This window comes from Mustelus asterias, chromosome 25 (assembly GCF_964213995.1).
Source record: "Mustelus asterias chromosome 25, sMusAst1.hap1.1, whole genome shotgun sequence".
In the NCBI taxonomy this organism is placed as follows: domain Eukaryota; kingdom Metazoa; phylum Chordata; class Chondrichthyes; order Carcharhiniformes; family Triakidae; genus Mustelus; species Mustelus asterias.
In genome coordinates, this window is record NC_135825.1 from 229,021 (window position 1) to 246,023 (window position 17,003).

At 51.5% G+C, this 17,003-nt stretch overlaps 1 protein-coding gene across 1 annotated transcript in view; it reads left to right on the forward strand.

The window, feature by feature from the left end:
* Window positions 1-17,003, forward strand: part of slc6a17 (solute carrier family 6 member 17) — a 98,058-nt gene that overhangs the window by 25,021 nt on the left and 56,034 nt on the right. The window contains exon 2 of the mRNA XM_078241924.1: window positions 13,444-13,742. Coding sequence (XP_078098050.1) covers window positions 13,444-13,742 — 299 coding nt within the window. The remainder of the gene's footprint in view (window positions 1-13,443; window positions 13,743-17,003) is intronic.

A 17,003-nucleotide genomic window follows, 5' to 3' on the forward strand; every position in this document is an offset into this window, starting at 1 on the left:
CATTCTCTGGTGGGGAGGAGGGAGGAGGCAAGCCAGATCGTTGTCTGATGGGGGGGGATGGCGAGGGGTGGAGGGTGGTGGCGGGGAAGCCAGATCGTTGTCTGGTGGGGTGGGGGGGCTGTGAGGGAGGCCAGATCGTTGTATGGGGGTGGGGGGTGAGGGAGGCCAGATCGTTGTATGGGGGTGGGAGGGGCTGGGAGGGAGGCCAGATCGTTGTATGGGGGTGGGGGGTGAGGGAGGCCAGATCGTTAACTGCGTGGGGGGTGGGGGGCGGTGGTGGTGGGGAGGGAGTGCAGAATGTTGTCTGGGGGGGTGGGGGGGGATGGAGGCCAGATCATTGTCTGGGGGAGGGGGAGGGTGGTCAGATCGTTGTCCGGGGGAGGTGGGGGGGACTGCTGCCACTCTGCAGGCGATAGGTGGGGGGAAAGGGGGCAGAAGGTCATGATCGGTCTGAGTAGCGGGGGATGGGTGGATAAGGGGGACAGTTATGTTGTGGGTGTGGGGTGATGTCTGTGAGGGCCATCGCTCCCACTTTTCACTCCCGGGCCGCTTTATCTGCTTTATGTGGCCCGGGAGTGATGTGACAGCAGCACGTTTTTTCAAATGGTTTTTTCACTGCGCATGCGCAGTTCAAAATTCCGATCGTTTCGGCCGCGCTAAGCCCCGCCCACAGCGCGATTCAGAAACACGATTTTTTTTCAGGCTGACTGCGTATGGGGGCTGAGAACAGGTCAGATCTGAATTGCGCCCAGATTCAGCACTTAGAATCAAAACGGTAAAATCGAGCCCTTTGTGTTATCCTCACTGTGTACCTTCCCACCGATTTTTGTGACATCTGCAAACTTGGCAATAGAATAATCACTTCGCTCATCCAAACCACGAATATATATTGGAAAAATTTGTGGCCCAGCACTGATCCCTCTGGCCCCAGCACAGTTCACTGTGACCCCAGTACTGATCCCCGTGGCCACAGGACTGATCCCCGTGGCCACAGGACTGATCCCCGTGGCCCCAGCACTGATCCCTATGACCCAGTACTGATCCCTGTGACCCCAGTACTGTTCCATGTGATCTCAGTACTGATCCCTGTGACCCCAGTACTGATCCCTGTGAACCCAGTACTGATCCCTGTGGCCCCAGCGCTGATCCCTGTGACCCCAGTACTGATCCCTGTGACCCCAGCACTGATCCCTGTGACCCCAGTACTGATCCCTGAGACCCCAATACTGATCCCTGTGGCCCCAGCGCTGATCCCCGGGGCCCCAGCACTGATCCCTGTGACCCAAGTATTGATCCCTGTGACCCCAGCACTGATCCCTGTGACCCCAGTACTGATCCCTGTGACCCCAGTACTGATCCCTGTGGCCCCAGTACTGATCCATGTGACCCCAGTACTGATCCGTGTGACCCCAGTACTGATCCCTGTGACCCCAGTACTGATATCTGTGGCCCCAGTACTGATCCCTGTGGCCCCAGTACTGATCCCTGTGGCCACAGCGCTGATCCCTGTGGCCCCAGTATTGATCCGTGTGACCCCAGTACTGATCCGTGTGACCCCAGTACTGATCCCTGTGACCCCAGCACTGATCCCTGTGACCCCAGTACTGATCCCTGTGACCCCAGCACTGATCCCTGTGACCCCAGTACTGATCCCTGTGACCCCAATACTGATCCCTGTGGCCCCAGCGCTGATCCCCGGGGCCCCAGCACTGATCCCTGTGACCCAAGTATTGATCCCTGTGACCCCAGCACTGATCCCTGTGACCCCAGTACTGATCCCTGTGACCCCAGTACTGATCCCTGTGGCCCCAGTACTGATCCATGTGACCCCAGTACTGATCCGTGTGACATAGAACATAGAACATAGAACATTACAGCGCAGAACAGGCCCTTCGGCCCACGATGTTGCACCGACCAGTTAAAAAAAAAACTGTGACCCTCCAACCTAAACCAATTTCTTTTCGTCCATGAACCTATCTACGGATCTCTTAAACGCCCCCAAACTAGGCGCATTTACTACTGATGCTGGCAGGGCATTCCAATCCCTCACCACCCTCTGGGTAAAGAACCTACCCCTGACATCGGTTCTATAACTACCCCCTCTCAATTTAAAGCCATGCCCCCTCGTGCTGGATTTCTCCATCAGAGGAAAAAGGCTATCACTATCCACCCTATCTAAACCTCTAATCATCTTATATGTTTCAATAAGATCCCCTCTTAGCCGCCGCCTTTCCAGCGAAAACAATTCCAAATCCCTCAGCCTCTCCTCATAGGATCTCCCCTCCATACCAGGCAACATCCTGGTAAACCTCCTCTGCACCCTCTCCAAAGCCTCCACATCCTTCCTGTAATGTGGGGACCAGAACTGCACACAGTACTCCAAGTGCGGCCGCACCAGAGTTGTGTACAGTTGCAACATAACGCTACGACTCCTAAATTCAATCCCCCTACCAATAAACGCCAAGACACCATATGCCTTCTTAACAACCTTATCTACTTGATTCCCAACTTTCAGGGATCTATGCACACATACACCTAGATCCCTCTGCTCCTCCACACTATTCAAAGTCCTCCCGTTAGCCCTATACTCAACACATCTGTTATTCCTACCAAAGTGAATTACCTCACACTTCTCCGCATTAAACTCCATCCGCCACCTCTCGGCCCAACTTTGCAACCTGTCTAAGTCTTCCTGCAAACTACGACACCCTTCCTCACTGTCTACCACACCACCGACTTTGGTGTCATCAGCAAATTTGCTAATCCACCCAACTATACCCTCATCCAGATCATTAATAAATATTACAAACAGCAGTGGCCCCAAAACAGATCCCTGAGGTACACCACTTGTAACCGCACTCCATGATGAATATTTACTATCAACCACCACCCTCTGTTTCCTATCCGCTAGCCAATTCCAGATCCAATTTCCTAGATCACCCCCAATCCCATACATCTGCATTTTCTGCAGAAGCCTACCATGGTGAACCTTATCAAACGCCTTACTAAAATCCATATATACCACGTCCACTGCCTTGCCCCCATCCACCTCCTTGGTCACTTTCTCAAAAAACTCAATAAGGTTAGTAAGGCACGACCTACCTGCCACAAAACCATGCTGACTATCACCTATCAATTCATTACTCTCCAAGTAACTATAAATCCTATCCCTTATAATTTTTTCCAACATCTTGCCGACAACAGAAGTGAGACTCACCGGTCTATAATTCCCGGGGAAGTCTCTGTTCCCCTTCTTAAACAATGGGACAACATTCGCTAACCTCCAATCTTCTGGTACTATACCAGAGGCCAACGACGACCTGAAGATCAGAGCCAGAGGCTCTGCAATCACTTCTCTTGCCTCCCAGAGAATCCTTGGATAAATCCCATCCGGACCAGGGGATTTATCTATTTTCAGACCCTCCAGAATATCCTGCACATCCTCCTTATCAACTGTAATACTGTCTATTCTACTCCCTTGCAACCCAGTGTCCTCCTCAGCTATATTCATGTCCCCTTGCGTGAACACCGAAGAGAAATATTGGTTCAATGCTTCACCAATCTCCTCCGGTTCCACACATAACTTCCCTCTGCCATCTATAACTGGCCCTAAACTTGCCCTAACCAACCTTCTGTTCTTGACATACCTATAGAACGCCTGACGGCAGTACTGATCCCTGTGACCCCAGCACTGATCCCTGTGACCCAAGTATTGATCCCTGTGGCCCCAGCACTGATCCCTGTGGCCCCAGCACTGATCCCTGTGGCCCCAGCACTGATCCCTGTGGCCCCAGCACTGATCCCTGTGGCCACAGCGCTGATCCCTGTGACCCCAGTACTGATCCATGTGACCCCAGTACTGATCCCTGTGACCCCAGTACTGATCCCCGGGGCCCCAGTACTGATCCCTGTGGCCCCAGTACTGATCCCTGTGGCCCCAGCACTGATCCCTGTGGCCACAGCGCTGATCCCTGTGGCCCCAGTATTGATCCGTGTGACCCCAGTACTGATCCGTGTGACCCCAGTACTGATCCCTGTGACCCCAACACTGATCCATGTGACCCCAGCACTGATCCCTGTGACCCCAGCACTGATCCCTGTGACCCCAGTACTGATCCCTGTGACCCCAGCGCTGATCCCCGGGGCCCCAGCACTGATCCCTGTGACCCAAGTACTGATCCCTGTGACCCCAGCACTGATCCCTGTGACCCCAGTACTGATCCCTGTGACCCCAGTACTGATCCCTGTGACCCCAGTACAGATCCCTGTGACCCTAGCACTGATCCCTGTGACCCCAGTACTGATATCTGTGACCCCAGTACTGATCCCTGTGAACCCAGCACTGATCCCTGTGAACCCAGCACTGATCCCTGTGACCCCAGTACTGATCCCTGTGACCCCAGTACTGATATCTGTGACCCCAGTACTGATCCCTGTGAACCCAGCACTGATCCCTGTGGCCCCAGCACTGATCCCTGTGACCCCAGCACTGATCCCTGTGACCCCAGTACTGATATCTGTGACCCCAGTACTGATCCCTGTGAACCCAGCACTGATCCCTGTGACCCCAGCACTGATCCCTGTGACCCCAGTACTGATCCCTGTGACCCCAGTACTGATATCTGTGACCCCAGCACTGATCCCTGTGGCCCCAGCACTGATCCCTGTGACCCCAGTACTGATCACTGTGACCCCAGTACTGATCTGTGTGGCCACAGCGCTGATCCCCGGAGCCCCAGTACTGATCCCTGTGACCCCAGTACTGAACCCTGTGGCCCCAGCACTGATCCCTGTGGCCCCAGTACTGATCGCTGTGACCCCAGTACTGATCACTGTGACCCCAGTACTGATCACTGTGACCCCAGTACTGATCCCTATGGCCCCAGTACTGATCCCTGTGACCCCAATACTGATCCCTGTGACCCCAGCGCTGATCCCTGTGACCCCAGTACTGATCACTGTGACCCCAGTACTGATCGCTGTGACCCCAGTACTGATCACTGTGGCCCCAGTACTGATCACTGTGAACCCAGCACTGATCCCTGTGACCCCAGTACTGATCCCTGTGACCCCAATACTGATCCCTGTGACCCCAGCGCTGATCCCTGGGGCCCCAGCACTGATCCCTGTGATCCCAGCACTGAGCCGTGTGACCCCAGTACTGATCCCTGTGACCCCAGCACTGATCCCTGTGACCCCAGTACAGATCCCTGTGACCCCAGTACTGATCCCTCTGACCCCAGTACTGATCCCTGTGACCCCAGCACTGATCCCTGTGACCCCAGTACTGATCCCTGTGAACCCAGCACTGATCCCTGTGACCCCAGCACTGATCCCTGTGACCCCAGTACTGATCCCTGTGACCCCAGCACTGATCGCTGTGACCCCAGTACTGATCCATGTGACCCCAGTCCTGATCCGTGTGATGCCAGTACTGATCCCTGTGACCCCAGTACTGATATCTGTGACCCCAGTACTGACCCCTGTGAACCCAGCACTGATCCCTGTGGCCCCAGCACTGATCCCTGTGACCCCAGTACTGATATCTGTGACCCCAGTACTGACCCCTGTGAACCCAGCACTGATCCCTGTGGCCCCAGCACTGATCCCTGTGACCCCAGTACTGATCCCCGTGGCTCCAGTGCTGAACCCTGTGGTCCCATTACTGATCCCTGTGGCCCCAGTACTGATCACTGTGACCCCAGTACTGATCACTGTGACCCCAGTACTGATCCCTGTGGCCCCAGTACTGATCACTGTGACCCCAGTACTGATCCCTGTGGCCCCAGTACTGATCCCTGTGGCCCCAGTACTGATCCGTGTGACCCCAGTACTGATCCCTGTGGCCCCAGCACTGACCCCTGTGAACCCAGCACTGATCCCTGTGGCCCCAGTACTGATCCGTGTGACCCCAGTACTGATCACTGTGACCCCAGTACTGATCCCTGTGGCCCCAGTACTGATATCTGTGACCCCAGTACTGATATCTGTGACCCCAGTACTGATCTGTGTGGCCACAGCGCTGATCCCCGGAGCCCCAGCACTGATCCCTGTGGCCCCAGCACTGATCCCTGTGACCCCAGTACTGATATCTGTGACCCCAGTACTGATCCCTGTGACCCCAGCACTGATCACCGTGACGCCAGTACTGATCCCTGTGAACCCAGCACTGATCACCGTGACCCCAGTACTGATCCATGTGACCCCAGTACTGATCCCTGTGACCCCAGCACTGATCACCGTGACCCCAGTACTGATCCATGTGACCCCAGTACTGATCCATGTGACGCCAGTACTGATCCCTGTGACCCCAGTACTGATCACTGTGACCTCAGTACTGATCCCTGTGACCCCAGTACTGATATCTGTGACCCCAGCACTGATCCCTGTGGCCCCAGTACTGATCCCTGTGACCCCAGTACTGATATCTGTGACCCCAGTACTGACCCCTGTGAACCCAGCACTGATCCCTGTGGCCCCAGCACTGATCCATGTGACCCCAGTCCTGATCCGTGTGATGCCAGTCCTGATCCCTGTGACCCCAGTACTGAACCCTGTGGCCCCAGCACTGATTCCTGTGGTCCCATTACTGATCGCTGTGACCCCATTACTGATCACTGTGACCCCAGTACTGATCACTGTGACCCCAGTACTGATCCCTGTGGCCCCAGTACTGATCCCTGTGGCCCCAGCGCTGATCCCCGGAGCCCCAGCACTGATCCCTGTGACCCCAGTATTGATCCCTGTGGCCCCAGTACTGATCCCTGTGGCCCCAGTACTGATCCCTGTGGCCCCAGTACTGATCCCTGTGACCCCAGTATTGATCCGTGTGGCCCCAGTACTGATCCCTGTGACCCCAGTATTGATCCGTGTGGCCCCAGCACTGATCCCTGTGGCCCCAGCACTGATCACTGTGACCCCAGCACTGATCACTGTGACCCCAGTACTGATCCCTGTGGCCTCAGTACTGATCACTGTGACCTCAGTACTGATCCATGTGACCCCAGTACTGATCCATGTGACGCCAGTACTGATCCCTGTGACCCCAGTACTGATCCCTGTGACCCCAGTACTGATCCCTGTGACCCCAGTACTGATCCCTGTGGCCCCAGCACTGATCACTGTGACCCCAGTACTGATCACTGTGACCCCAGTACTGATCACTGTGACCCCAGTACTGATCCCTGTGGCCCCAGCACTGATCACTGTGACCCCAGTACTGATCCCTGTGGCCTCAGTACTGATCACTGTGACCCCAGTACTGATCCCTGTGGCCTCAGTACTGATCACTGTGACCCCAGTACTGATCCCTGTGGCCCCAGTACTGATCCATGTGACCCCAGTACTGATCCATGTGACGCCAGTACTGATCCCTGTGACCCCAGTACTGATCCCTGTGACCCCAGTACTGATCCCTGTGGCCCCAGTACTGATCCCTGTGGCCTCAGTACTGATCACTGTGACCCCAGTACTGATCCCTGTGGCCTCAGTACTGATCACTGTGGCCCCAGTACTGATCCATGTGACCCCAGTACTGATCCCTGTGACCCCAGTACTGATCCCTGTGACCCCAGTACTGATCCCTGTGGCCCCAGTACTGATCCCTGTGGCCTCAGTACTGATCACTGTGACCCCAGTACTGATCCATGTGACCCCAGTACTGATCCATGTGACGCCAGTACTGATCCCTGTGACCCCAGTACTGATCCCTGTGACCCCAGTACTGATCCCTGTGACCCCAGTACTGATCACTGTGGCCCCAGTACTGATCCTTGTGACCCCAGTACTGATCTGTGTGGCCACAGCGCTGATCCCCGGGGCCCCAGCACTGATCCCTGTGGCCCCAGTATTGATCCGTGTGACCCCAGTACTGATCACTGTGACCCCAGTACTGATCCTTGTGACCCCAGTACTGATCCCTGTGACCCCAGTACTGATATCTGTGACCCCAGTACTGATCCCTGTGACCCCAGTACTGATATCTGTGACCCCAGTACTGATCCCTGTGACCCCAGTTCTGATATCTGTGACCCCAGTTCTGATATCTGTGACCCCAGTACTGATCACTGTGACCCCAGTACTGATCCCTGTGAACCCAGCACTGATCCCTGTGGCCCCAGTACTGATCCCTGTGGCCCCAGGATTGATCCGTGTGACCCCAGGATTGATCCGTGTGACCCCAGTATTGATCCGTGTGACCCCAGTACTGATCCGTGTGACCCCAGTACTGATCCCTGTGACCCCAGTACTGATCCCTGTGAACCCAGCACTGATCCCTGTGGCCCCAGTACTGATCTGTGTGGCCACAGCGCTGATCCCCGGGGTCCCAGCACTGATCCCTGTGGCCCCAGGATTGATCCGTGTGACCCCACTATTGATCCGTGTGACCCCAGTACTGATCCGTGTGACCCCAGTCCTGATCCCTGTGGCTCCAGTGCTGAACCCTGTGGTCCCAGCACTGATCCCTGTGGTCCCAGTACTGATCACTGTGACCCCAGTACTGATCACTGTGACCCCAGTACTGATCTGTGTGGCCACAGCGCTGATCCCCGGAGCCCCAGCACTGATCCCTGTGGCGCCAGGATTGATCCGTGTGACCCCAGTATTGATCCCAGTGACCCCAGTACTGATCCGTTTGACCCCAGTACTGATCCCTGTGGCTCCAGTACTGAACCCTGTGGCCCCAGCACTGATCCCTGTGGTCCCAGTACTGATCACTGTGACCCCAGTACTGATCACTGTGACCCCAGTACTGATCACTGTGACCCCAGTACTGATCACTGTGACCCCAGTACTGATCCCTGTGGCTCCAGTACTGAACCCTGTGGCCCCAGCACTGATCCCTGTGGTCCCAGTACTGATCACTGTGACCCCAGTACTGATCACTGTGACCCCAGTACTGATCACTGTGACCCCAGTACCGATCACTGTGACCCCAGTACGGATCCCTATGGCCCCAGTACTGATCACTGTGACCCCAGTACTGATCCCTGTGACCCCAGTACTGATCCCTGTGGCCCCAGTACTGATCCCTGTGGCCCCAGTACTGATCCCTGTGGCCCCAGTACTGATCCCTGTGGCCCCAGTACTGATCCATGTGGCACCAGTACTGATCCGTGTGACCCCAGTATTGATCCCTGTGACCCCAGCATAGAAAGCAGAGAGTAGCAGTGGAAGGGTACTTTTCTAACTGGAGGTCTGTGACGAGCGGTGTTCCATAAGAATCAGTGCTGGGGCCTCTGTTATTCCTAATATGTATAAATGATGTGGAGGAAAATGTAGGTGGTCTGATTAGTAAATTTGCAGATGATACAACAATTGGGGGAGTAGCGGATAGTGAGGAGGATTGTCAGAGAATACAGCAGGATATAAATTGGCTGGAGACTGGGACCAAAAGATGGCAGATGGAATTTAACCCGGACAAATGTGAGGTAAAGCAATTTGAAAGGTCTACTGCAGAAGGGAAATTTACAGTAAATGGTGGAGCCCTTAGAAATATTAGCAAACAGAGGCGTCTAGGTGTGCAGATCCACAGTTCCCTGAAGGTGGCAACTCAGGTGGACAAGGTGGTCAAGAAGGCGTATGGCATGCTGGCCTTCATCGATCGGGGCATTGAGTATAGGAATTGGAAAACCATGTTGCAGCTGTATAAGACTTTGGTTAGGCCGCATTTGGAGTATTGTGTACAATTCTGGTCGCCACACTAGAACAAAGAACAAAGGCAATTACAGCACAGGAACAGGCCCTTCGGCCTTCCAAGCCTGCACCGACCATGCTGCCCGACTTAACTAAAACCCCTTATCCTTCCGGGGACCATATCGCTCTATTCCCATCCTATTCATGTATTTGTCAAGGCACCTCCTAAAAGTCACTATCGTATCTGCTTCCACTACCTCCCCCCAGCAGTAGTTCCAGGCACCCACCACCCTTCGTGTAAAAAACTTGCCTTGGAAGGATGTTGATGCATTGGAAAGGGTGCAGAAGAGATTTACCAGGATGTTGCCTGGTTTGGAGGATAAGAACTATGAAGAAAGGTTGAACAAACTTGGATTGTTTTCATTGGAGCGTTGGAGAATGAGGGGGGGACCTGATAGAGGTTTACAAGATTAAGACAGGCTTGGATAGAGTGGATAGTCAGAATCTTTTTCCCAGGGTCGAAGGGTCAATTACTTGGGGGAATAGGTCGAAAGTGAGAGGTGGAAAGTTTGAAAGAGATGCAAGGGGCAAGTTTTTCACACAGAGGGTGGCGAATGCCTGGAACGCGCTGCCGGAGGAGGTGGTGGAAGCAGATTCTATAACTACGTTCAAAAAGCATCTGGATAGATACATGAATAGGCAGGGAATAGAGGGATATGGACCATGTAGAGGCAAGAAAATATTAGATTAGAGAGGCATCTGTGTCGGCACAGACTTGGTGGGCCGAAGGGCCTGTTCCTGTGCTGTACTGCTCTTTGTTCTTTGGTTTCTCCTGTCTACTCTGTCCCTGGCCCTCACAATTTTGTATTCCTCAATCGTGTCACCCCTCAGCCTTTTCTGTTCCATTGGTGGCCAAACAACCAACCTTGGTTCAACATGTCTCAACGTTTTCTAATAAAGGGAAGGATTCGAATAATTTGGCTAAAGTGTGAAGCCACCCTCCCAGGGTGGTTCCGGTCTGGTACAATCTGGGCTCTGATTTCTTTCTGGTTGCTTTGTAAGTTTGTGAGAATCACATCCAGGGATACTGTTTGCATAACAATGGTTGCTATGGCAATGCATGGAATCATATAGGCGGCTGAGTTATCCCCTGATAACTGAAAGCCTGTCTTAGCTTCTAACATTTCGCTGTGTAAATCAAAATTTTTCCTTTGCTTATCTCTGTATAATCCTTGCTGCCATTCTGCAAATTCTCCAATTCAACTCAGCATCATCTTAATCTGAAGCAAATTCCGATCTGTGAACTCTGTTGCTGCCATTGGGCCTTTTATCCTAGTGATGATGAATGACCTGTTCAACATTTCATTCTAGTTAATTTACAATAAACTGTGCCACTAAAACAGGGATGAGAGAAATTTCAGACAAATGTGACCTGGTCATGTTCTGGATTCTGAGTTATTTCAGGGTTTTGCTTTCCTCACTCACAGAAATTTGTTACTGGGTGAACTGATTAAAAGCATTTGTTACCATTGGCCACTGGGTCATTGCATATGAGAGCAGCACAGGGATTTTTAAAATTAATTTAAAAAAATTCTTTCATGCAATGTGGGTGGAGCAGCACTTATTGTCCATCCCTAGTTTCCCAAGATAGGCTGGTGTTGATAGTTAGGGGGGAAAAGGGATTAAAAAGTATAAGGTAGCAATTGAAAACATAGAAAGAGACACAAACCAAGGTTTCTGAAAATTCTGGTGTCTGTTTGCATGTTAGTGGCCTAGAGGATGGTGCGTTAGACACAGGGGACAGGGGGAGAGGCGGACAATGGCGTTGGAGATTGGGGGAAGTGGCTGGAGCACTGATCATGTGAGTGGCTCTGTTGAGATGAGTGACCATTCATCACTGCTGCCTTGTGATTGCTTTAAGGGATCAGATAGTGGAAGTGTGCATTGCAGAGAAACCAGTCTCTGTGTCTCCACAACAGACATAGCATCGGTGACTGGTTCAATATAGCTTTTGTTCAGTCAGCACTGAGGCCAAATTAGCTCCTTCCCAACAGACCAGAATTCAACCTGGAACTTGCCAGCTGGATCACTGAGCCACACTGATCATGGCACCTGGAGTCTGAGCTGTGGCTGCAGCTTCCTCATTATAAACCAGGAATATCTCGGGCGTGCAACAACCTACCCACCACAGGACTGAATGCCGATGAAGAATGTGACATTAAATATTCACCTTGATTTGCTCAAGATGTTCAAACATCACTCAAGCCTCCAGAGGGAACAGCCTTTCCAGGAAAGATGTGGCCAAATATTCACAGCAAGACACCACAAAAAGCAATGAGGTCAAACCAGGTGAGTGTACCTGTGGGGTCTCCAACTCAGTGACTGAGGGATTTGTCTACCCTGGTTCCAGCAGGCTGGGTGGCTGAGAGCTATCTCAGGTCCAATAATCATGAGGGTGGGTCAGCATCGTGTTGTGGAACGTGCTGACCTTGACAAGATACAGAAGATGTCCTGCTCGCCCGCTGCACCCAGGCCGCTCTCCAGCCGTCTACACTCAACTTGTCACTGCACCATGATAGGTCAGGACGAGAGAGTGAAGTTGGCAATGCTCAATGCTCCCTCGCCAAAATTCAATTCACAAACAAGTCACCACCTCTATTTTTCTATCATCTCTCACCCATCATCTATCTTCACAGTTGCTGTGGCGATGGGTGGGTGATGTAGCAGCAGATTCATTGTGAGCTGGGATCACAAACTGGAAACAGTCACTTCAGGCCACAGGCTCCTTTCCCACTGCAATATCCCCTCGATTTTCAAATTTGCTGATGACACCACCGTAGTGGGTTGGATCTCAAACAATGACGAGACAGAGTACAGGAATGAGACAGAAAATCTGGTGAACTGGTGGGGCAACAAAAATCTCTCCCTCAGTGTCAACAAAATGAAGGAGATTGTCATCAACTTCAGGAAGCGTAGAGGAGAACATGTCCCTGTCTACATCATTGGGGATAAAGTAGAAATGGTCGAGAACTTCAAGTTTTTAGGTGTCCACATCACCAACAACCTGTCCGGGTTCCCCCCATGCCAACACTATAGTTAAGAAAGCCCACCAACACCTCTACTTTCTCAGAAGACTAAGCAAATTTGCCATGTCAGCTACGACTCTCACCAACCTTTACAGATGCACGAGAGAAAGCATTCTTTCTTGTTGTATCACAGCTTGATATGACTCCTGCTCTGTCCAAGACCGCAAGGAACTACAAAAGGTCGTGAATGTAGCCCAATCCATCACACAAACCAGCCTCCCATCCATTGACTCTGTCTACACTTCCCACTGCCTCAGCAAAGCAGCTAGCATAATTAAGGACCCCACGCACCCCGGACATTCTCTCTTCCATCTTCTTCTGTCGGGAAAAAGATACAAAAGTCTGAGGTCACGGACCAACCGACTCAAGAAGAGTTTCTTCATCAGACGCGTGAATGGACTTACCTCGCATTAAGTTGATCTTTCTCTACACCCCAGCTATGACTGTAACACTACATTCTGCACTCTCTCATTTCCTTCTCTATGAACGGTATGTTTTGTCTGTATAGCGCGCAAGAAACAATACTTTTCACTGTATGTTAATACATGTGACAATAATTATTCAAATCAAATCAAATCACTGGGCTGAAGCAGAAGTGGAACACGGCAGCCCCCCGAGCGACTGAGCAGCCTTTCCCGGGACCACTCTGCTCTCCAGCCTGGAATGAGCAAGGGGCGGGAAAAGTTGTCCTAAATATTTTCCACTTCTTTTCCCTGGGCAGCAGGCTGCAGCTGGCAAGAGACCCGTCAACACGGCAAATCTCACAAAGTACCGGCGACACCGGCCACCATTGGCACAGGGAACGAATGGAGAATGCCATTGCCAACAGGCCTGAGAGAACTGCTCTTGTCAGTCGAGAGTTGGATCAGTCCAACGTTCAGATCACCGCCCCCAGCGAGACTCGGCAGGCTGACAAGAGCCAGCTCTCGGAAATCGGAGCAGGTTACACATTCCTTCGGAATGTCTGTGGAAAAGAGGAACGGTGTAGCTGGTGCAGGCTTTGCTGTCATGAACCATCCAGTCAGTCAGTTAGTACATAGAACATAGAAAAACTACAGCACAAACAGGCCCTTCGGCCCCACAAGTTGTGCCAAACATATCCCTACCTTTTAGGCCTACCTATAACCCTCCATCCTATTAAGTCCCATGTACTCATCCAGCAGTCTCTTAAAAGTCTCTATTGAGTTTGCCTCCACCACCACTGACGGCAGCCGATTCCACTCGCCCACCACCCTCTGTGTGAAAAACTTCCCCTCAACATTTCCCCTGTACCTACCCCCCAGCACCTTAAACCTGTGTCCTCTCGTAGCAGCCATTTCCACCCTGGGAAAAAGCCTCTGAGAGTCCACCCGATCTATGCCTCTCAACATCTTATATACCTCTATCAGGCCTCCTCTCATCCTATGTCTCTCCAAGGAGAAAAGACCAAGCTCCCTCAGCCTATCCTCATAAGGCATGCCACTCAATCCAGGCAACATCCTTGTAAATCTCCTCTGCACCTTTTCAATCTTTTCCACATCCTTCCTGTAATGAGGCGACCAGAACTGAGCACAGTACTCCAAGTGGGGTCTGACGAGGGTCTTATATAGCTGCATCATTATCCCCAGACTCCTAAACTCAATCTCTCGATTGATAAAGGCCAGCACACCATACGCCTTCTTAACCACCTCCTCCACCTGCGGGGCTGATTTTAGAGTCCTATGGACCTGGACCCCAAGGGCCTTCTGATCCTCTACAGTACTAAGAGTCTTTCCCTTAATATTGTACTCCTTCATCCCATTTGACCTGCCAAAATGGACCACTACGCATTTATCTGGGTTGAAGTCCATCTGCCAGTTATATGGACTTTAGCAAGGTCTTTGACAAGGTCCCACGCAGAACTGCCTGGCTTCCATTATATGACTGCAGTTGAGACTGTTGTAAATCTCTGAGTTGAAATGAGGGCTGGACAGTTACCCCAGTGGGTGGATAAGTCTGTCCTCGCTATGAGGCTGCTTGTCTCTGCCATTCACAGAGCAACCACTTGGAGGCTTTTCTGGTCCCCAGGAACTGCATTTCCAGTCAGTGCTCTTTCGAAACCCAGATCCTGTTTACTCGTCTGAGTGGAACACAATAAAAAGTAGCTGCCGTCCTAATCGATATAAATACAGCAGGAGTCAGGGGAAGCGAGGAACTATCAAGGTGAGGCAGCTGTCACAGAGGCAGGGACAGGGTTTAGTCTCCAGGGGGTGATGACGTCAAACCAGTTTCCAGTGCTGTCTGTTTAGTGTCATGTGACTGCTGAATCATATCCCAATGTACGTGGCTGGTTTTGGACCCAGGGAAACAGAGATCCAGTCTGTGTATAACATTGGAGACAGGGATCCAGTCTGTGTGTAACACTGGAGACAGGGATCCAGTCTGTGTGTAACACTGGAGACAGGGATCCAGTCTGTGTGTAACACTGGAGACAGGGATCCAGTCTGTGTGTAAAGTTGGACTGAAAATAAATGAGAAATTTATTGAATCATCTGAGAATTTTCAGAGCTGGTTTCATATCATCTTTTGACCTATGCTCCACTTCAATGGGCACCTTATTCCCAAGCAAGTGTTTGCTATTTCCCCTTAGGCCAATTGTAACTCTTTGTGGTACCAATCATGGGGGACCCGAAGGTAACTGGGTCAGTCTCACTCGTAAACAGCCAAATACCAGCCGAGAGATTGAATACTAATGGTACTCAGATGTGACCAGGACGATAACTTGAATCCCTGATTTGTCACAAGTCATAATGCTGAATATGTAGGAAACTTGCTGTAGTAACTATTCTGGTAATCCTACTTGGTAAAAACTCTATTAATAGACTCTATCTTGGGAATACTGTTGTGTGAATTCAGCAGAATGATCTAAACAGAACTGAAACATTCTCTCTGTGTCTCAGTGTCACGCTGGGATTCAGATATCATCATAGAGTGAAAAAACTTTTCCCTGCTTAAGATTAACGCCTAACTGGGCAATTGATCAAACACCTGCGCCTTTATCAACAGCATGGAAATCCTGATGCAAGATTAATCTGCAGCTATTGTTTGTAATGTGGGCATCGTGCCAACCTGGGCTAACTGCTCATTTAAATGGCAGAAATGTGCAAACTGCATGAATTGAACAGTTGGATGATTCTGTGCCTGGGCAAGGGTTACAAAAACTGTGAGAGACTAGCACAGGTTAAACTAGCTTGCTCTACATAAAGCACCTTTCAAAGGGGCAATGCATTCTGCCTGTCGAGGCTACCGAGAGATATTCTACAACCGATTCTAATCTGGAAAAACAAATGAATGACGCAACATGGAGTGAGTGTGCTCCAGGATTTTACAACATGACTAGAATCCTTGGTACTGGAGATGTGGGTGTGGAGAGGGGGGCCATTGGGGACTGGAAGACTAACTGTGATCGATGCCTGGAGTCGAGTATCAAGAGCCTGGATACAGTAGCAGAGGTTCAGTGACCTCACGTGAATGCACAAGGTCAGCACTTTCAATGCCGTATCTCAGGGTGTGTAACGCTCACTTCAGACGCTGATACCTATCACTCACCTCCCAACAATCACTATCAGTCAGGCCTCAGACATCATATTTATATCTTCACCAGACCCTTACACACTTAGGACTGCTACAAACCTCACAACACAGCTGTCAGCTATTCACCAATGACAGCCACATCTACCAAACCCATTGCACACACTCACTGATTCACTTCCCTTTCTCTTCCAGGACAAGGAGGCACATGATTGGAGTGAGGCATGGCTGCATGAACAAAGTCCAATCGAGGAGACAATGCTCCCCATCACAGTCTGAGGCTGTGGGTCAGAAAATTCCTATTCCTCTTTTTCAAATCCCACTTCACCCACAGCCCACATTAATATAAACATCAACATCTTACTTTCCACACCCCTCCCTCCCTCACCACAAACCTACCTTTGTGTCCTTCTCCTTACAGAAAGCCAAGCACCAATCTGACGAGGCAGTGCTGGGAGTACAGAATGGTGAAAGGGCAGGAACACAGTGCTGAAGAAGAAACACCATCACATGTTCTCAACCTCCGGCTCCTGACACTGTACGGATGTTAGAAGATAGTTTGGAGGGGAGGGGTAACAGAGAGTCCCTACAATGCAGAAGGAGGCCATTTGGCCCATCAAGTCTCCACTATCTCTCTGACAGAGTATATTATCCAGGCCCTCTCCCCCATCCTATCCCCATAACCTTACACAGTTACAATAGCTATTCCATCTAACTACATGTCTTGGGGCA